The sequence below is a fragment of the Trachurus japonicus genome, chromosome 6, assembly GCF_045865225.1.
Source record: "Trachurus japonicus isolate A0001 chromosome 6, Traja_1.0".
In the NCBI taxonomy this organism is placed as follows: Eukaryota; Metazoa; Chordata; class Actinopteri; order Carangiformes; family Carangidae; genus Trachurus; species Trachurus japonicus.
In genome coordinates, this window is record NC_140912.1 from 12,908,732 (window position 1) to 12,931,468 (window position 22,737).

The following is a 22,737-nucleotide window of genomic DNA, read 5'->3' on the forward strand; positions in this document are numbered from 1 at the left end:
TCCTCCTCCACCTCCCCTCCGCTGGACTCAAACGCTAGTAACACCGGTAGGTTAGCTGCTGTCGGTCTGTCAGCCAAAGATCCAGAGAGTAAAGGCTTTGATTTCACGCCACGACCGGACCAGACCAGGACAAACACCGGGGACGCCTCTGTGAAAGGTATGTACACGCTGGGATGCAGCGGGAGAAAAAAGAGAAAAAACTATTTGGATGCAGCGGCTGTCTTTACTCGGAAAATGTGTTATTGGCTCGGAGCCGTTAAACCTCACCTGGGGGAATAACGGTAGGGCGACATATTGAGCTCCGTTTGCCGTAGTGAGGGGGGGGAATGTAGGAAAGGTACCGTGGACAGACAGCTAGCACCGGAGACTGGGATGTGACTGTGCGGTCGCGTCGTTATCAGCGGCATATCATTGTCCGTTATACGGAGGAATCATGACACGGTGCGGGGTTCGGAGATGGAACTGGAACGGTTAGGCCTGTCGTGCACAATTCTAACGTCATATTCCGTGATAGAACGGATTAACGTTAAAACAGAACGAATGGATAACCGTTACATTCGACTCGTGTCCTATTCCCCGTTAGACCGGAGTATAACGGTTATTCGTTAATATGTCAGAGGCGGCGGACGTGTCACCTCAACTTTGACTGTTGTTACTCCTCCGCTGCCTCCCTTTGTGTTGTGATGTGTTGCTACATTATTACCGGGAGAGTTACCGTAATGTTCCCGACCTGTGTGAGACCACCGCGGCCGCCTGCTACCGGCGTCTGGCGCCCAGCAGCACGGAGGAGGAGGAGGCGGCGCTGCTGCTGCTGCTGCTGCTGCTGGTGGAGGGGGTGTAATAGTCATCATGTGGGCTGGATGTTGGTAGTGGAGGGTAAACCCACTTAAACTGTACCCACCTCCTTTTTTTTCCATTGGTAGAGAAAAGTGAAGCTACTCACATCTGACAGGCGAGTAACACCTGGTTATTACACCAGAAAAGCAAGCTAATGTAACATGGACTCTTTTTCTTTCTTTCTTTTTTTAAACCTTTTAAATCCTTATTATTGCTCAATGCTGGAGGCCATTTACATTTTACCCACTTTTCTAAAGCATTTACCTCCTCATCCCCGCTGAGGCCTCACACTCACATAAGGGAACATTTCACTATTGAGTAAGATGTAATGTGAACATGCAATTTTGCAACAATGCATGTTTTTTCCTACATTTTTTTCTACAGCTTATGTATTGGTAGCATGGGGCCAAGCAGTAATAAAGCATCCCTGCAGCGTTGTAATAATTGATGAAGCCAACCATTCTTGGGTGTAAGGTGACTCATGCGGTGCTTTCCACTTGAAATGTTGCACCTCTTTGGCTGCAATGGTTAAAACATCGCTTTACTTCCATTCAAAGGAAAAATAACAACCTTGTGTAGAATATTTATTCAGTCAGCGTCGGAAGTAGGTGTGTAGCTAGATCCCAAGGGCTAGGACTGGTAAATGTCACTGGTATATGTGCACTGAATGGAAATGTTAGATGCTGGGTAGACACTATGTTTCCTCTGTGTGTCCTCACACTGTGTGCCAAGGCCTCATCTGAAACCTGAACACTGTAACCAAATGCCTTAATACCACATTAGGCTTTCTTTCTAAGGTAAATTAACGTACAATGTGTTATTATTTCCCAATCTAGGCTGCAGGAAAGATGAGATGAAGGCAAAACAAGAGATACAAGAGAAACCCCCCCAGTTTATTCAAGAGGCTTAGCCATCAGGGATACCTCTGATCATGTCAGGAGGGACTAAACTCTACACCACCTCTCTGCACAGGAAGGACATTTTTTTTCTGGCTAAATGTTAGACCCATTTTATTTCTGATCTGCAGCCAATGCTTACAACAATGCACAACTGTGCAGGTGTAATGGCTGCAGTACGTACAAGCACGCTACAAGCAGCGGAAATGCATTGCCATGTACAGATCATAACTCTCACTCCACCGGTTGTAAATGGAGATTGCGAGAGAGCTTTCATAAGTAGGTATTAGGTTTATAATCCTGATGCTGTGGGGAAGAGGGAATAGTAATCAGATTTATCTGTGACACCACAAAAAAATTCATCCCTTGTTTCCGCAGTGCTGTAGATGTCCAAAAATAGCACACATCTTATAAACCGTTATTATTAAAAAGCATGATGACGTAGTAGATGCCAGGTTTTTTGAAGACGGTAGAGACAGAGCTGCTCGTGAATGGACTGTGGGAAACTGAATCCTTCTCTAAACAATCGATGCAACAAATATCTCACAAATAATACACGGGTCGGCTACAATATCAAGCTGAAAGTAAGCCATCTGTAATACTAGCTCATAGTATTATTCTAGCACAGTAGACTTGAATAATACCCAGCAATGAAGAACAGTAATGTCTCCAGAGGCGACGCGACAGTGGACAGACTGAGTTTTATATTTGATCCGACCTCTGTGCTCTTACAGCTCAGAGAAGTTCATGACATCTGATGGAGGATTGCAGGAACACACTTGTTTCTGAAACAGGCCACAGTGCTGCGGATCCTCTGGATCAGCCCACAGCCTGTGTAAGTTAATCAAACCAGTTCATGTGAGACAGATGGACTGGTAAGTAACAACAGCCTCTTCTCTAATGAGGAAAGGGCCCGTGTGATATTCATTTCGTAACTGTCCTCTGGTCACGTGAGTTGAGTTGCTGACTACAACAGTGCTTTGTCACTACAGAGACTCACAGCCTCTGATCAATCACCAAACTCACTGTCATTTAGTCAGCAAGACCTTTACTCCGTTTGGCTCCTGAGCACAGAGAGGCAGCCAAGTAAAGGTACATTTTTCCTCTGGCTGATTTTAGTGGCAGGAGCAGAATTTGCATTGAGTTTTGCATAGTAAACAAACTGGGGCAGACAGGTCACCAGATTTCTTTTGTGTCTGCAGGGTTTTATTCATCTGTTTGTTATTGATATGCCTTGTACACATGCATACTTTGCTGCCTCCCACACAGTTATAGCAGTGAATCACTAATCTGTTAGTGTATCCCCAACAAGTGCCACTGTTGTTAGGACTGAGCCAACGCAAGGGCCCCAATATTAAATGTATTTATTTATTTCATCATTTAATAAATGAATTAAGTTAATTTGGGCACATGTTATGTTCATCCTAATGTTAGCCTTACATTCACATTGTCCAAAAGTGCACAATACATAGAAGATAGCCTACTATGTTGGCGATTTTTCCCTGGAGAATTAAAAGACTATTAGTCATTTATAAGTAGTTACAAGTTACCTCTGCTATTTAAAAAAACAATACAATTATATATTTTTTAAGGAATTTTAAAACCTTATTTTGCAGAACTGCATGTGCCCTCACCGACAAGGTTCCTCCTACAGATATATATTTGTCAGCAAGGCGCTGTTTATTGCCTCATTGGCCAAGCTGAAACGACGGACAAGGGTCAGAGCAGAGCTGTTATCTGTCAGTTTCCAGGCTCTAACTCTTTCATCAAGCAGCTCCAGTGTCTGATTTAAGTTTTGGGTTCAAGGTTCTGAAAGTTGCACAATAACCTTGTCTATTGTTTACTCATCAGTTCTTATCTGCTTCAAAGACACAAACTGAAAATATAACCTCTGGGTGAAGGTGTGTGTGTGTGTGTGTGTGTATGTGAGTTTAAGAGGGATATTTATTTAGATTCCCCTGTGGCTATGAGAAATACGTTTTTTAATCACTTTACTGTTTTGTCATGTTCATTGTGTCTGGTCAGAGGTAACTCCGCTCCTATAGTAGCTGAGAGAATCAAAGAATGAAATGAAATGACCGACGTGTTGGCTGGAGAAAAGGATTAACCATTTCCCCTGTAGATTCCTGACAGTTTGTTATTTTTCCTCGTGCTGCGAGAGTTAAGATAAATCCTCTGGAGATTTGGTTGACGAGCGATGCCACTGTGCTGTGGACACTGCACACTGGAGACAGTTGTTTTCCACACAGACTCCAATTGTCACGACGAGACACTGCAGCCAGGCTGTGACGGAGGGTTAAATACATGCCCTGGTGACTGGTGTGGACACAGTTGTATGGTTTTAGATGTGGGCGAGAGAGAGTGAAGCCCCGGGGCCTGGTAAAGAAGGAGAGAGATGTCAGTTTGATGATGATGAGTGACTCATGGAAGACTGCAGTGCTGGTTACATCCCATACATTTCCCTCCCAGTCCTAAGAGAGCACATAGGTCTCTGCAGATGGTGGTTCAGAGAGAAGTCAGAGTGCTGACTGTAGAGTTACATGTTCTGTGAATATTCTCGAGGAAGTCAGTGGCAGGAAACAGGGAAACAAAAGTAGCGTGCAAGAAGTGGGTTAAAGGGCCCCAGCTGGGTGAGCAACAGTGGGGTTGAAGAACAGTCAGAGGGGGGTGAGTGATTGGAGGTGAGCTGCGAAAAGTATGAAGAGCTGAGAGGAGAGCACCTAGCCAACAAGAGATCCCTCCTCTCCTCCTCCTCCTCCTCCTCCTCCCTCCTCCCTCCTTCACCTCTGGAGCAGCCAGCGAGGGCCTCAAGTCCCCATCCAAACTAAACACGCCGCACCGCAGCTGCGTTCATGGGCGAGAGAGATACCGTTATCATCAGAAACCTAAACATCCACGCAGACACCCGAGGTATTAGCGATATAGGAGTCACACAAGGTTACGCACACATATACACTTTACAAAGAAACCCACAAGTCAGCAAAGATGTGAGACAGAGGAAAAGCTGCATTTGAGAGTCGTGACTCGTGACTGAGGGAAACGATGGGGGAGGGCGGTGAGGAGGAGGAGAGAGGAGGAGCGGGTTGCACACGCAGAGGCAGGTTGTGATTGGTGGATGGAGGGGGTGGAGAGAATGAAAGGGGAAATGGGAAGCATCTTTACACACTGAGGGCTTTCTGTACTGTACCAAAAATAGGGAGCATCTCAGCGACATCATCTGTTTGCTCAAAATGATTGTTTTAGCAAAAAAAAAAAAAAAACAGAGAAGAGAGTTTCATCTTCAGGACTCGGGTTTTTCACCGAAGGAGCTTATGCATAAAACATGAATTGTCAAGGACACGCGTGTCTTGCAGCGGTGATAGATTTGTTTGGCAGAACGTAATCCCTCTCCAGTGATGGCTAAAAGCTCTATTTTGAGGGAGCTGTCAGCAATGTTACTTCATTATGCTCCGCTGTGATTAACTGCAGGAATGGATATTAAAAAGTAACTATTTCGATAATTGCTTTTTCAAGGAAAAAATTAAAAAAAACAAAAACAAACCTTCCCTCACTCCAAGTTCACAGTTAACTGCTTTTCTTGGTCCTGTGTGGCTGTAAACTGAATGTCTTTGGGCTGTGGAGCGGTGGTGAGACTGCTCACCTGCAACACCGCTTGTACGTTGGCAGGTTTCAGCTGGGCTCAGTAGCGTTGGCCTGCTTGTTACCCTGTCTGTAACTCTAGGGTGTGTTTGGTTTTATCCACAGCACACCTGGGAGTAGAGTCAAAAGATCAGCTGGATATACTCTCAGTTTTTCTATCTGTGCTGTGTATTGTCTTTTTTTTTTTACACTGCACCTTGACATCGCACGCTCCCACTTTCATCTAACATCACAATACAGGAAAGCTGGTATGATGTAGCTCATGCTTTTAGCTGGTTGCACTTCCAGTTTTTCATGACCTCTAGCTCTTGTTTGAATGCTGATTTTGTAAGTTACTGTACCTTGGACATTGAATGTGACCAATTTGATCACGCCACCTTGGGCTTTACTGAACTATGTGTGGTACACACTTTCTACTGTTTTGTGATATTTTCTAGGCAAAATTATTAACTGAGAAAATAATTAATCATGAAAACATTCAATGAAAAACTGCGTTTACTAACTGATTTTGATTTGGGGGTTAAATTTAGTATTTGCTGTGTATTTCAGGTGGTGGACTATCATGTCACTAAACGCAAATCTATGTTGTAATGTTTGTGAAAACAACACTGCGTCATTGAAGTGCGTCAAGTGTATTGATCTGCTGTTATGTTGGGAGGGATCTGTCTGATGAGAACATCTCACCTGCTGTGTCTTTACAGATAGACCCTCATTTTAACTGCCATCACCTGCAAAGAGACGAGTGGACGAAGTGTAATCAGACTGCACACGCCTAGTTGGACACAGGCACACTACTGTAACAAACAGCGTACCCCAAGGACAACCACCGACCGACCAGCTAACAGACAGATTGACCAGCACTTTGACCAGCCGGGGCTTGAGATAAATGGCTGACAAGCAGATCAGGTAAAGATAAATATGCAACCACTACTAACAGAACTTGTTTTGTACTTGTTTTCATCTTCTGGCCTTTCATATCATCATAACTTTGTCGTGTCATCTTTGATCATCACCTTCATGCAGTTTGCCTGCCAAATTGATCAATGGGGGGATCGCTGGCCTGATCGGAGTGACCTGTGTGTTTCCCATTGACCTGGCCAAGACTCGCTTGCAAAACCAGCAAAATGGATGTCGCCTTTACACCAGCATGTAGGAAATTTCTGTATTTTACATTTACACATGAACACATCTTTTAACTCACTGACAGATTATTTATTATAATTTAATCAGCAGTGTCACCCAGTTAATCAGCTGAATCTTTTAGGACGATACTGACTGATATGTTTTCTTCTTTCAGGTCAGATTGCCTTATTAAGACCATCCGGTCAGAGGGGTATTTTGGGATGTATCGAGGTAAGTTTTTCACTTTGACAGGAGGCTCTTGAGATCAATGTGTGTTCAGTAGCATCAGATTCAGTACTTTACGCTGCAGACATCAAATTGAGGGATTACAGTTGACAGACAATTCTCAGGAAAAAGCTTTCATGGATTGCCTCATTCTCTCCCTCTATTTTTTCTTTTCTTTTCTTTTCTGTTGTTTCTCTCTTTTCCTTCGTCCCCTGTCCTGTTTCATCCTCCCAGGAGCGGCGGTGAACTTAACGCTAGTCACGCCAGAGAAAGCCATCAAATTGGCTGCCAACGACTTCTTCAGGCATCACCTCTCCAAGGATGGGTGAGGCATGAAAGTGCTGACAGGCTGACTGACACACACCCACTCCCCTCATTCACACTGTGATTAACTGGCGTGTTTACTAACATGTAACCTGACACATTAGCCGGCCGTATTCTCACCAAGCCTCCAGTTAATCCTCCACCATCCTGTCATCTCCTCCAAGGCACGCAGCATTTCACGGGAGTTTGTTAATTGTCTGGTTTAAAAATACAGAATTACTTGTATGTGTGACAGCAGCATTAGCCAGTTAAATCTGCCTGTAATGTTATCGCCCGTCACAACTTGAGCAACTATCATCCGATGTTGCTGAAACTGAGCACCAACTGTCTCTGATGAACACTGCGTAGATAGACCAGAGTGTTTCTGGGGACATCTTTCTCAATCACTATGGTGACAAACATGCAGGCTGATGAATGATTGACTTGTCTGGCTCAGCTGCTCAACCTTGTGAATTATTAATCCGGCCGCATGCCTGACATGTTGATATGGACGACAGAGATTAGCATCACAAGCGCAGGTGGTGACAACTCCTTTCTCCAACTGTGGAAATAAAGTTGTACAGGTCTCACGCTGTCAGTCACAGTGCTTTGTGTTTTGTCTGGTCTTGCTTTTTATTTATTCATGTTTGTTTTGTTTTTTTCCTCAGAAAACTCACTCTGGTCAAAGAGATGCTGGCTGGGTGCGGGGCAGGTACATGCCAGGTGAGTGAGATGCTCTTTTTAACTGCATCCTCCTGTTCTCCATCTGGAGCTGCCGCCTTTGGCATCATCAGCGTCTTCTCACGTACAAACCACTGGGCCTCAGCCATTGCCTCATTTACTTTATCTGTGCTTTGCCTCCAGCAAGAAATTAGACACGATTTAAACAAGAGGTGGTAGTTGCAGAAACATGCTTGCAGTTTGTCTCTGAGGATTTCCACTGTTGTATGCGGTCCGAAAGTGACCTGTAATGTTCCACTTTCATAAATGTTGTCTAATTACAGACATGCTGCCGCTGTTAGCAGGCGATACACTGGCAGCTAGATGTGAGTGATCAGATAAGACACTGAGAGAGTGCTTGGTGAGTGAGTCAGAGGGAAATGCTTGTTGTCAATGAGGGCAAAGGCTTCAAGCCCGAGGAACGTGATTAGATTAAGTGTAGCAGACCTTGGATTAAGATTGCAGCTGAGAACATGGCCATCTCACCCTTAATCCAGTTAACTAGCTACTACTATGTGGATTACAGAGGAAAAACAAGTGTTGACATTTAGCTAATGGTTGCCAGTAGATTTTAACTGGAGACATGTTTTGGATGACACACTCAGTACTCATCAACCTTTAATTCTGGACTTTCAAATTACCTCCATTCACATAAAGGAAAAGGTCAGTTGATGTATTCAGATGTTGCCACTCTTACCTGAGTCTTTCTCTTTGTTTCAGGTTATTGTCACAACTCCTATGGAGATGTTGAAAATCCAGCTCCAAGATGCTGGACGCATTGGTAAGAGGAAATGAAATCCAGATGGTGGTGTGTGGCAAAGAATGAAGTGCATTTTGTAAATTAGAGAAACAGTGGCCTCATGTGGCCATGTCAGAGATTACAACTGCTTTATCCCTGTGTCTTCTCACTGTTATGAATTCAAAATGTCTGCCCATATACCTCCTGTTATCACAATGTAATCATCGTCATTGTTGTCGAGTAGGTTTCAGCCGTGATTGTGGTTTTATAAATGTTGTGTGTCTTGTGCTCTCCAGCGGCTCAGAGGAAGCTGATGCCAGAGACGGTGGCAGCAGGAACTGTGGAGACGAAGTCCCCGACAGCCATGCAGCTCACAAGACAATTACTGAGTGAAAAGGGCATCGCTGGGCTGTATAAAGGCCTTGGTGCCACCTTGCTCAGGTAAAACAGGTTTGGCAATAGTTTTAGCAACCAGCTGTAACAATGCTTATTGTGACCACCTGTCTTTTCTGTTTTTTGTAGGGATGTTCCTTTCTCCATCATCTATTTCCCCCTGTTTGCCAATCTGAATCAGCTGGGCAAACGAGGTGCAGATGGCCCCGCTCCTTTCTACGTGTCGTTTATATCAGGCTGCCTCGCGGGAAGCACGGCTGCCGTCGCCGTCAACCCCGTCGACGGTGAGCACTAGCAGCGAGACCTTCAAAATTGAGCGCACGGCAATGCGTGCACTGACATTTGATGTTATATACTCACCTGAGACCTTTGTGTTGCAGTGATAAAGACTCGACTGCAGTCTCTGAACAGAGCGAGCACAGAAGACACTTACAGTGGAGTGACTGACTGTATCAGGTGACCTCATTATGTCTTCCCTGCTGCTTCATGTGTGAGACTGCTTGTGTGTGTCTGTGTGTGTGTGTGTAGTGTTCCTCCCCATGACACATGACTACTGCTCGCCGTATCTTTCAGTTCGTATAATGAGCCTTCCTTTGCTCTCCAGGAAAATCATGCGTAATGAGGGTCCAGGAGCCTTCCTGAAGGGAGCCTACTGTCGAGCCTTGGTGATTGCACCTCTGTTTGGCATCGCCCAGGTGATCTACTTCCTGGGTGTCGGTGAATTTATCCTCAGCTTCTTGCCTAAAAAAGACAACTAAGGAACGCCTCCTCTTTGCCTTTCCCTCCCATAATGCGTTACACCAACTGCGTGAGGATTCATCTCATTCTAAAAGAAGGTTTTTTTTTCTTCGATGGGTCGAAGCAACGACCAATCATTTATTTTTGTTTTCAAATTTGTTGTGTTGAATGTTGAAATTCTTTAAGAGGGAGCCTTTGTTTGCCAAGCTGCCTGTGGTGGCACACACAATTCCAGTAGGCAAGCTCAGCTAGCTCTCTGGGAATTAAGCCACAAATATCAGTCGAAGTTTTAAAGGAATATTACTTTATAATTACATTTTAATGCTTTGTGAAATATGATTGTTTGATTTTCAGAGTAGAACTGTAGTAGTACTGCCTCTTGGTTGCATGCAGTACTTTTAATCAAACAGCATTAGCCTCTAAATAACAGAGTGATCTACTAAATATAATAACATTTTAATTGGTAAATTAAATGCCCATACCCTATTAATATTTTGAGACAAAGATTTTAAAAGAACATAGCACACAAAGAGGAAGAGTAAAATATATGCCTCTGTTTCAGACAAAGAGCCAGGGTATGTGTTGATGTGAGAACAGCACACCCCCTCTGATCTTTCCTGAGAAGCCACATCCCTTCCTGTAAGTGGTTGTAATGAACTCAGCCATTCAGCTCCAAGCAGACTTTGATTGCCTTGGCTTTTTAAGTAGATCAGGTTCCATCTGATATTTAGTGCTACCACAATGCTTCCACTGTTTTGCCTCTGTGAAACAGCTCTGTATCCTGGTCACACACTAAACTGAAGAGACAGTGCACAACATTCGGACATTATCCACTCCCAATGTACATGTGCACATTGTTTAACACACAGAATCACACACAAAAAAACCCGGCCTCTATATACTTCTATCCTCCTTTTTTCTTAGGGTTCAGATTGTCAAACGTGTTGTACTTGAGGCCACACCCCAATCAGTGATGTCACAGCAGGGGTTTTGCCTGTGAGGGAGGATGGAAACACCTGCTGTGACATCACTGATTGGATTGTGTCCCAAAGTGCGGTGCGTTTTAAGATTTCAGTCCACAGAGCAGTGCAGAGGCAGTCTGTCCTTCTCCTCCTTCTTCTGCAATTCATTGTGAATTCAGATGAAAGCACTAGTTATCATCACCGAAGGGTCTGAACACGGTTTTACTAAAATACCAGATCATCAGTTGATATAATAGGGCTGATGAATAGTCAATAGTCAACACCTGCCAAGGCCTCGTGAGTACAGTCATCCACTGTGGAGCGAGTAAGACCTTAGCTGGAGTAGCTCATGTCCCCTTAGATCCAGACCTAATTCTCACTGTTTACAGATGAGCTAACACTCTATTTAAATGATTTTCTCCAAACTTGAATTCAGTGGCGGGACCCAAAGAGCTAATGAAAAACCCTTCTGTATCACAAAATTAGACCAATGTGTTTTTTTTTAGTGTTCTATGGTTTTTACCAAACATCTCTGCTTGTTTGCTTTAGAGGTTTTGTTTGCTTTAAGCTGCTGGGGAAAGCAGCCCTGTCCTGTCGTGTTTATGCATCACAACACTGAGAGCCCTGCCATTGGTTTATCTCGCCGGAGATCAAGGTGACTTTGACGTGTATTACCCAATCACATTCCTTCCTCGCTCCCACCGTTCAAGCAGCTCGTCGGTTGTACTGTTGCACTGTAAATGCGCGATGCAACTTTTCAGTGTATTATCATTTGTGGGAGTGAGTTATATTTATGAATATTCCTTTCTATTGGCAGTATAGCACTATATATTTGTATGTGTCGTTTTTTTTTTTCTGTGTCAAAGTGTCCACCTTAACTATATTGTACATATGCAGATGATATGAACTTTATGTTTTAGGATTTATGGTTTATTTTGTACATGATGGCTTATTTGCACACCTACCTCTCCAGCTCCCCCCTCAATCCATATTGTGGTGATTTTATGTTATGATGATGTGGACATATCAAATGAAGGAACGTGTTTTAATGCAACAAGCCTCATTTGAACCTAAATGCAGCATATTGATGAGGTTTTTTTTTTACTGTATGCAAAGGGGAACACTAGTGTAGATCTAGGATGGTGTTTTGAAGGTGCCCTTTTCTCCCAAGCTACTGGCTATGTCCGTGGGTCGGCTCATTGTCCTGATTCCTGCTGTTTTATTAACAAGGACCAAATGAAGCATCATATGATGATGACACAAATGTAGTTAGTTTTGACTGAGCGACCTATGGCACTGCTTTGAACAGCTCTGGAAATGAAATACACTCTGGACAAGGCCAGTAGGGACCTGCTGACACCCGACTGCATGTCTGACATCTGTCTCTCTGAATGGTGCTTCTCTCATGACGTAGCTGCAATACGACCAAGGCTGTGCTGGCTGAATTACATGCTAGCGTATCACAGCGTTATCAATGTCTTAACTGAAAGCCATAGGTCAGGGAGGGACGGCAGATCTGCCAGACATCGACTGGCACCTCCAGCCATGTTGACAGATGACAAGCAGAGCCACGGGGGAAATGGAAAAAAAAAAGAAAAGAAAAAGAAAGACCTGCCTGCTCGTGTGAGCTCGTCTTTATGAATTACTGTTGTAGTTTTTTCGACATTCCGATTGCCAGTTCATCTCATTTATGCTGTTATTGTGATCATAATGCCTATTTTTTGTGTTTTTGAGATTATTGTTCTGATTTGTTTTGAACACCGAATCCCCACCACCCCTCCTTGATTTTATTTTTTTATTTTATTTTTATTTGATCCGGTTTTGGTTGAATCTTGAAAAATGTTGTGCAACTCAAGTTTGTTTTTACCCAGCTGTGAATTTTCTCTGACCTTGTGCATTCAGTTATGTATGTGCGTGTGTGTGTGTGTCTGACTGTGTAGTGTTGTAGTTGACGTGAACTTCTTAGTGTGACACTGCGGTATTTTTCTCTTTGATTGTCAGACCCATGCTCTCTCCCCTTCCCCTCCCTCTGTGTGTCACACTCCTCTGCCGTCCACTCTCCCCAGCACCCACAACCGGGGGTGCAGGCTAACGCAGAGGAGCTCTAAACACCAAATGTATGACGTAGTAGAGTGTATACAATCAAAGCAAGCACAAAGGATTATTTGGCACAAGAGACCACATGGCCCACTTTCAATACTCAGACAGAGTCCTATGTGCTGCATTTGCAGAAATGGATCAAAGCCTGATTTATTTCAGTGGAGATGTTGATTGAAATTAACTTTTTTGTCTTGTAAGAAAGTTTATCTATGTCTGTAAAACTTGATCCATAGGGCTGAGACAAAAGGTCACAATAGGAGACCCATAATGTGATGGTGTCCACTATGTTACCCATCAGCAGTTAGTCTCAAAATGTATATCGCCTACATATTTTAAATGAATCAGATATAAGAATGTAACTTAGATATTGAGATGTATTATAATTATAGTGAAGAGTTTATTACATTTTAATCTAAAGATTTGTGCTTTACACATTCACTGAAAAATTCATGAACCAGCTCACTGATATGCAATAAGTAGAAGCCACACACACACAACACCATAAAAGAATAAACAGAAGAAAAAAAACAAACACTGAACACAACCTGTCAATCAACAATCACAACACACAATGTATGAATAATGCAACCGGGACCTTGGAGGCCTTCTGGGGTCTGAGCTCTCCTCACGGCCTCTGTTCTCTTCCTCCAAGAGGAATTGTGCATTATAGCACTTTAAAGAAACAAAGACCCCCACACCCCACACCCCCACTCCCCATATACAACATGTTATTGAGGGTGTCTATGAATATATGGTGAATGACACAGTCCGAGACATTGTTTACAATGCAATGGAAAAAAAAAAACATAAAATATTGTGTTCCCTGTCACAATTTGCTGTTCAATAAACTGACTGTCCTCAAAATCACCCGATGTAGTCGTCTGTGCTGAGGGTTACACCTCTTGTCCTTTTCTATACGCTCTATCACTGCATCTGCTTTCAAGGTCTGGTGCTCGTGTGACAAAATACACAAGAACTGACGGTGCTTTGTGTTTTTCTTTTCTTGTCTGTAGCAGTGCTGCTGTGAAACCCAAACAGCAGGGCGATGTTTTGAGGAGTATGAGGATGACACTGTGGCTCCTTGGGGCACAAGAACAGCTGAGCCTCTTTGTGATGGCGATTCTTTTTTTCTTGCCTTTGCCGAGCCACCAGGTGTCACTGTGGGGTCGCGGTAGAGCCGTGATCCTCCGCATGGTGGGAGTGGGAAGAGTGTCAACACTGCTATATACTACAGGTGTGTGCTAAGCTTGGGGGATGTGGCAGTAAATCATGCACTCCGATCTCACTCTCTGTCGAGCTACCTTATCCTCAGCCCTGCTCGGTCCTGTCTCTTGCAGCTGTGATATATACGTTATACACAGATGTGCCTCTTTGTTTTGCCTGTGGTCTTTGTTGTTTCTTGATAAACACTGTGCTCCTGTGTGTTTGTGAGGTGCACGACAGACAGGAATATGGAATATTATATAATCTTGGTGAGGCTTTCGCTGAATATTTGTGGTTGTAAATCCCACACGATTCCTGCACGTTTCAGCAGAACTGATGCTGTGACAGGGTTATTCTTTATTAATCCTTTGCTGTTTGCAATGTATTCAACGTAACTGTTTATAGCATTAGTTTCCAAGGTGCTATTTTGCAGCTCCCTGCAGCATAATTACATCATAGCACCTTCATATAACCCTACACGCACACACACACACTGCCGTCTTTCTATACGTCTGTTGTGCCCAGATCTTATTTCAGCCTGATTCAGATTGAATTTTGTGGCTCTTTGAGAGAAGACTCCTTTCATCACGCCATCTACTCCAGTGTTTACACACATAAGAGATTAGCCATAGGCTCAGTTTACTATAATGACAACACTTTGAAATATAGGAGTGAGCAGCACCAGCCACTGTTTTCTGCACCTTCAAATCCCTTTCATGTGTCATGACTTAAGCTTCCACCATGAACTATTATTAGCTTTCCATGCTTTCTTGGGAGAGGAGAGGAGAAGGTGCAGGAAGAGGTAGTAGCCAAAGTTGAGCTGAAAGGGAGAGACTGATGGAGGTGAAGGGGAAATCAAGAGGTGGGGACAGTAAAGGACCATCGATAGAAGGAGCAGAGAGCTGGAGGAAGGGAGGGGATAGTGGTGATGTGTATATAGGTCGCTAAATCAATGGGAATCAGGTTTTTGAAGGGGAGAGAAGGGGGTATTTATAGATACCAGTGGAGACAGATGCATCAGTGACAGGCACAATGATGCTGGGAGCACAGGAGGGGAAAATCTGGGAATAGACAGTGGTCAAATTAGTCTGCAGAGAATTCTCCTAACAAATGGCAAAAGATTCTCAATAGTGAGCAAATAGCACGGAGCGCAGTGCAAAACAAAATATAATCAAATGGAAATCACTGCAGGATGCTTTGAGCAAATGACCTTCCCGGCTCTATTGACAAAACGCAGGCAAACTGTTACTTGTGGTTTTGCAAATGCTCGCCGCATTTGCATCTACAGTGCAGCTCTACTCATATCCTATTGAATTGTAATCTGCGATATCAGAGAGTCACATGACTGAATGGGATATTAGCTTTCTGTTTTGCAAAGCGTGTAAGAAAAACCTGAATATTTATTACCCAGGCACTACCAAAAGGCTGTGAAGTGCAATAAAGACATTACATTACTTGTATTTATAACCATTTCTACCAAATGCCGGTATGGCTTTGTGCTATGGTTAACTTATCCCATTTATTTTATAATACCCCATGTCTCAGTCTACCAGCTAAAAGTAACAAGAAGTCCCACCACAAATTGGAAATTTGCTGAGAACAAGAAGGAAAAATGATTGAAGAAAGTGTTTTAAATTGCCTTCTGACTGGATTTTTCTAGGACTAAGTCAAGGTCATGGACAAATTGTTCCTTCTCCACTTACAGGGCTGCTTATGTGTGATGTAAGACAGCCTGAATACTGAGTGGTAAAATAATCTACATCTCATTTCTGCATCTAATTTGGGGAGTATTTCCACTGCAGCCACATCACCTTGCATCAAAACCTGGCAGAGGACACACCCAATTACTCCTTGAGAGCTCTTAATCTCTGGCCTATGCCTTATAATGTGGTCGATAAACTTGCACAGTGCCCTGAATGCAACACCATCTGATGCCCATTTGTATATAAGGGAAGGGGGATATGGATATGGATATGGATATGGATATGGATATGCAGCAGCAGGTGGGGGGCATGGGGGCAAGTGACAGGACCAGATGGGTTCTTCCTTATATCAGTGTTCAGTGATGCTAGAGCAGAGAGCGATCATCAGGCTTTATTAACTGAGTCATTAAAACATGTCAGACAACAGCGTGTTGTTGCCTTATCTATATTGTGGTAAGAGTTACAGGGATGGCACGTAATTAAGTCAATTTTTCTCAAGTACTGAGAGTAAGTATGATTTGAGGTACTTGTACTGTTTTATAGTGCTTGTTACTATGGCCTTACTTCATATGTCTTTTTTTTTTTTATCTCAACAAAAGCCTGAAGCCCAAATATTCATTTTGTGATTATGTAAATCAGACAAAACCCCACAAGTCTTTACCTCAGAGTGACTGGAACTAGTCACTTTTAGGTCTTTTGTGTAAATGACTTACCAAAATAGTTGGTAATTAATTTTTTTCATCTCATGAAATATGATGAATTTCATGCAGCAGTACAGCTAAAATTAGCTCCACATAAACCAACCAGGACCAACATTAACATGCTACTTACCTATTCATGAATCAGGCATAATAAAGCACTTTCTATCATGACAGCCTCTATAATTCTATTGTTTTATTTTATGTTACATTTTGTGAATAATAATAAGTAATTTAACACCACTTTAATTAGAAAAATGCATTACAGTAGCCTATATAATCTTATAACACTTCTGCATAATGACATTTTGCTGATATATAGCCCAGTACTCTTTATTAGCATTAAGATTAATTCATGACTGATAAATGAATAGGTAATCCCAATGTGATATTTTTCATTATGCCTCATTCAAATATTTCCATCAGCTCATGTTTACAGTAAGCCCTGTTAGGGGGCTGTCACTGCACTTCTGGGCAGCCTACATGTAAAGCAATATCTTAAACTGATCAGTCAATGCAGAAATCAATGCTAGTGGCAGTAAGATCAAACGGGAGGGGAGGACTTCTTCACCCAGCTGCAAAAGTCACTTTTCCCCATTTTGTCCTCTGAGCCACAGTGAACCGGTGGTTATTAGAGAGAGAGGGAGGGAGAGAGAGAGAGAGAGAGAGAGAGAGAGAGAGAAAGTGTGTGAGAGGGAGAGGGAGGGAGAGAGAGAGGGAGAGTAAGTGTGTGAGAGGAAGAGAGAGAGGGAGAGAGAGAGTCTGAAACTGGCTAGCCTACCTATCCACTAGGAGGAGAGGAGAGGCTGTTGAGGAGCAACAAAACAACAAACAGCTACTACTACAAACCACATCAGCGGAGTTCACGATACACGCCAGAGAGGAGTACCAACAATAATTGAGACAAGGCGCATCGCATCAGCCTCGGAGTGAAATAACAGCCATGTATCTGAACAGGGAAGAGGACAATAGCAAAGGTAAGATCCAGTTAAGAATTGCCACTCTTTGCGAAGAGCATCCTGACAGTTTCAAGGTGTTTCATCTGTGACCCGCTGCTTCTCTTTGAGGTGACTGCCTGACATTAAAAAGGTGGGGATGTACTGTCACCCTCTTTTTAAACAGCCCTATTCTTTGGCAAAGGACCGGTGATGTTGATGGAAAGTGTGGGCTGTTATTATGTAATATCAGTGCAGTTAATTGCCTCCTAGGAGGATGCTTATCATTTGCCCAATCCTGCATTTATTGCAATGCACCGTGAACGATTAATTGTGAATCTATTGTAGACAGTGCCACTTTGTCATGTGCATCTTTTTTTTTTTTTAAATCCCGGTGTGCACAGGCTTGTCTTGTTAGTGTTGTGGACATTTACAATAGCCTACTTAAAAGGGCAACATAACACAAGGTCAAAGCCTTTAGCTACAATGAAACCCAAGTCTTCTATAGGTTGTTAATGGGGCTTTACAGCCTCCGACATCCTGCACAAATACTAACGATATGGGCTGCAGTTTATTACTATCGGGGCTGGGTAGCCGTGCAGCAGCGAGAGAGGGGTACAGAGGGTACAAAGGAGGCATATTTGAGTAATCTCTCCCACGTGTTTTTGAGGCGTGATTTCTCCTCCTCTCCTCGGGTGCCCACAAACACACTCGACTCGTGTCCCCCTGCTGTTGCCGTGAAGCATAAATAACTCTCCGGGGCTAAGAGGTAATGCTAATGACCACCTAAATCTTCAGGTTATACGGGAATAACACCTGCTGCTACCGAGCTCCGGGGAGGGGAGGAGAAGGAGGAGGAGGAGGAGGGGTGTGAAAGAGCAAAAGGCAGAGTGGGAGGAGCCTTTTTTTCTTCTTTTCTCTTTTTTCATTTCACTGTGATGTGAGATAATGTGATCTCACCACACACGGACAACAACTGTATGGGGATGTGTGGCAGCAGCAGCAGCAGCAGCATCCGTGGATAGGAGGGGGTCGTGGCTAGTAAAACAATATGCCAGTGAGAGCAGACTATATGACTGTGTGGTCTGAAATAAAAACCCATATGGCTTCACACACAGTCTGTAGGCTACAACAATGCTCCATTTTTTTCCTTTTCTTTTTGTGGTTGAACTTGACGCTCAGTGAGGTCACTTAAAAGTCTGACCTCCACAGAATGAATGACTCCCAGTACAAATATTAAAGGGATATGTTTATTTAATGGACACACAAGTCCCTGTAGTCATGTGGCCGGTGACCTTGTTATCACAGCAACTGCTATAGTTTACAGGTTGTGGACTGTATGATGCTAGCAGTTAGCTTACCAATTAGCAAGTTATATGGCAACTGAGCCAAGTTCACAGTAAAAACTTTAGTAGAACCAGACAAAGTTGAAATACTGGGATTTTCTGCCTTTAAAGGGACAGTTGAACATTTTAGCAAAATCGCCTATTAGGCCTACCTTTAATTATCGGTGCATGTTGTTTTGAGATCCGCGGAGCAGAGACGCAAGCTGCTCAGCAAAAAATGTATAGCAATACAAGACAGATTTGTTTTCAAGGCAAATGCGTAGCAGTAACATTCCAGCCACATGTTACATAATTTTACATGCTTATAGTGTGGCGAATGTGCAGGTTACAATTTGTCCATGAGAGCGTTTTGGAGTTGTCAGATTGTGTGTAGCCTATTTGATGAGTTACAGGGGACCTGTACCATTGTGTTCGCTGAGCAGCTCACGTCTCTGCCCTGCCGATCTAAAAACAGCATGCACCGATAATTAAAGTTATGAACCTACAGTGATTACGGCAATACGCAAATTTATCCCTTTAAAGTAGGCTAGTTTATCTAAGATAGCTAGTTTAGACACTATTGTCTTTCAGTTGAAACTAGCTTTGAGATGGCTATTTCTAGTAAACAGCGACTGGATGTGGTTTTAGCTCACTGTGCATCAGAACCCAGGAAGGCGAGTTAACATTAAATTGTCACGGGGCGGTGTTTAGCTCAGTTGGTAGAGCACCCGCCCCATGTGTTGAGGCTATAGTCCTCACTGCAAAGGCAAAAAAGCCCCAAAAATATATAAAAAACAAACAAACATTCAATTGTCACATTTCATTATTGCCACAAACACTCGTGCTCTCCATTTGATGAATTTTTTGAATAGCACCATCGTTTGGTCAAAAATGATCAAACACCAGTGACATGAGGCCACTGACAGCTGTCCCTTATGATTAGTGTGGCAAATGCTGGTATGCTGACAAGTTAAACTAACATGGTAAACAGTACACAAGCACACTAGCATTGTCACTATGAGCATGATAACATAACATTTACCTCAAAGCACCACTGAGCCAAAGCAGCAACTCCCAGAGCTGCTAGCTACCTTTTTTCTTGCTGAGGGACAAAGAGGGATATAGACAGTGTGGTGTCTCAGACTTCACTATCCAGGTTAAGAGCAGGTGTTGGTGAGGACTGGGTATGAGCATTAGTGTGACGTATTAAAAAGCAAGATGGTGTGTAGTGAATGCACCTGTAACCTGTCATTAGAATTAATGATTATGTTAAAACAAAAGGTTGTGTCTCTGGATTAATGGACTGTAAATATTAAAATTACGAGTAGCGTGTTATGGGCCACTCTTTTAAGTAAGGAACTCAGTGGTTGATTTATATGCCTTGAATTGATTGAGTGAGTGAGTGGGTGTTCCTTTCCAGCGGGTGTTTCCCTTGCCACACGGCTGTGGCCTTTAAATTCACACTGCGTCTCAAGGTGGAGTGGCAGGGAGAGGGAAAAAGGTCTCCCAGGGACATATCGATTATGGCCTCAGAGGATTAAAGGGGAGTGAGGACAAACAGGTTGATCATATGTGAGTCTGACAACCACAGAAACTGCTGGCAACTGTCAAATAAACATCTGAAATAAGACTGGATATGGTTCTTTGATCAATATGAATGAAATACAGAAAAAAAGTCGTTTAGTGAGGGTTAGGGGTGCTTTAGTGTGACAGCAAAATGGTTCATTATTGGAACCCACTGGAAAACATTCAGCAACTTTTTAGACTACTTACTGATGATGTGTGAGCCCCTGCAGCATTTGATTGTAGGCCATTAAGAGACAACTTGTAGATATTCAAACCATCCAGCTCACGTACACCAAGCTTTCATCGTAAAAATGATATTTTAAAACACTAAATCACTTAGTAGGCACGTTCGTCTAAGATTGCATGTCATTTGTGACTAATCAGTAAACCAATTAGACTTATAAATAAAATTATCACAAAGCTTAAAATAACAGAAACAAGATTCCAGTTTGTGATGGCCATTGCATCGATCGCTTTTCTGTTGCTTTTGGCAAAAGGAGGAATTAACTTTTTGAGACTAAATGCTTTAGGCCTTTAGGCTATGTAAGCTGAACAGAGATTTCAGAGCGTCTATTGAACAAAGATGTAGAACCAGTGACTAATGGAACACAGTCTGACTCAAAGAAAGAGATGATTACATTCATTATGAATTCACCTGGCAACAGTTTTCTCAATCAATGATTTATAAATTTTTCTCTAAAATGTCAGAAAATGGTAAAAAAAAAAAAAAAAGGTCTGCTTAAATCCCAGGATGCTATTGGGACTTTTGTCAACCAATAACCCAATGGTCAGAAATATTCAGTCTGCTTTGTTTTGGTCAAATCATCATGTTTGAAAGGCAAATGTGACATTTTCATTGGAAATGGCAGAAATGATTAAACAGTAATTCTGATTAATTTTCTGTTAATCAGTCTAAATCTTTCTCTCTGATTTACAACAATGGCTTTCTTACATACTTTATTTTTGTGATATTTTACAAGTTGATTGGGTTTGTATGTGGCTTTAGAGTGTGTGTTTCTCCTTTGTAACAACTACCAACAAGTGTGAAAGATCTGTCAGGCAGGCAAGAAGACAGACCGTTCCTACTTGTGAATTGTCAGTGCTACCCAGAAATGGGAGATTTACTTCTATTCCCAGTTCAACAGGAATTTCAGCTGAAGCCAGAAAACTGAATGGTTTCTTTCCAACTGGACCACAGTGTAGTTTTGAGCTTGTTAGACAGCAGGGGACCAGTAAATGAAAAGCTTTCCAGCTTCATCTATTGATGACCATTTTGATGAACTGACTGTAATACATTTCTTGGACAGGAGCTGATGCCTTTATTGATCGATTGCGTTAAGGGAGAATGATTCGGGTACAGGTTAGATTTGGGGAGGCATGTTCAGAGAGAGAAACTGTGCTTGGCTGGCTTCATGTATTATGCATGTAATCACCCTGATCTATATAAGTGACAACAAGAGGTGGATCAGTAATCCAGCTTTATGGCCTCTCTAGGTGGAGCAATGTCACCCCAGGACTCTTGTCTTGCATATATTGCTTTGTCCAGTTCTTCATCTTCCATAATGAAGAAATCAGCGTAGAGCGTCACTGATTTGTTCAGTAGCATAAAGTATTATTTCCCTGTATGTTGACATTTTTGTTATCTCTTCTTTTTGTGGTGCAAAGTCTGGAGACAGAGGTTGTGCGTCAGGGACAAATTTCCCTAAATTTATTTGATGTGTGGTTCTGTAGTCTGTCTGGCAGCCCACACTACTTGAATATGATATATAGTAATACCGCCAGGTTCACTATTGATTTAGGTTGATGCTGGCCTCGGATTTGGGCCAGGGTCCAAAACTCTGGCCAGGGCTACCAATCTAAATGACTTAAGTTTGGCATATGGAGTCTGCACTGTGAGAGTTCCTCAGGTGGAGCTTATTGTTTTTGGCCTTTTCCCAGAGAAGTCAGTAACCTCAAAATGTTACATCAACAGAAGCTATCATGATTAATTAAAAGGGATATTCCGGCGTAAATTTAACCCATGGTGACCGTGACACCGAGTTAGACCCCCCCCCTCCAGAGATGAAGTCTGCTTCTCTAGTTGTAGCAACTTTAGCAGAGATCGCACCATAACAAACAGCATAGTCTATTTCTCCGCGATCAAAAAGCCACTCATAGCCACAAATAATGCTCAGAACAGCACCAAACGGTACAAACAGGGTCCCAGCCCATAATACGAGGCACCAAACATCTGTTAGCTTAGCGTGGTTTCTGTTGAAAAGAGACCAAATCAACTTACCCACTACTCCAGTTATACGCAGCAGCAACTTTCCGCGTCCAGGCACCGACAAAATACACCCGAGTCCGACTTCCACTGGCAGGCACCCACTGACCACACATGACCACTTCACCTCCCCAGCATTAGACCCCACCGGGCAGCTGTCCCTCTTTCACTTTTCTCCTCCATTTCCTTCAGCTCATCTTAGGTAAACTCGGTCTCAAACTGGCGCCCATCGAAATGAAACCAGTCGTTGTTGTTCTCAAACTGCATAAATTCAGCCGTGTTGATGTCTGCTTCACTATGTTATGTTATGTTGATGTTACAGGCAGTCTCTTCCGGCAACAAACGTCGTCCTTGATCTCGCGTGTGACGT

General features: G+C 43.0%; 2 protein-coding genes across 2 annotated transcripts in view; both read left to right on the top strand.

The window, feature by feature from the left end:
- The first annotated feature begins 6,186 nt into the window (after nucleotides 1-6,186).
- slc25a22a (solute carrier family 25 member 22a) lies at nucleotides 6,187-13,541 on the top strand. Its single transcript, XM_085778953.1, has 10 exons — nucleotides 6,187-6,278; nucleotides 6,396-6,521; nucleotides 6,670-6,725; nucleotides 6,954-7,044; nucleotides 7,691-7,745; nucleotides 8,463-8,523; nucleotides 8,778-8,922; nucleotides 9,004-9,158; nucleotides 9,255-9,330; nucleotides 9,479-13,541. Exons 1-10 carry the CDS (start codon nucleotides 6,259-6,261, stop codon nucleotides 9,630-9,632), a joined length of 939 nt encoding a protein of 312 aa, XP_085635079.1. The 5' UTR covers nucleotides 6,187-6,258; the 3' UTR covers nucleotides 9,633-13,541.
- Nucleotides 13,542-17,011: 3,470 nt separating this feature from the next.
- Nucleotides 17,012-22,737, top strand: part of syt7a (synaptotagmin VIIa) — a 67,349-nt gene continuing 61,623 nt past the window's right edge. The window contains exon 1 of the mRNA XM_085778966.1: nucleotides 17,012-17,255. Within this exon, the coding sequence (XP_085635092.1) occupies nucleotides 17,222-17,255 (34 nt within the window). The 5' untranslated portion in view covers nucleotides 17,012-17,221. The remainder of the gene's footprint in view (nucleotides 17,256-22,737) is intronic.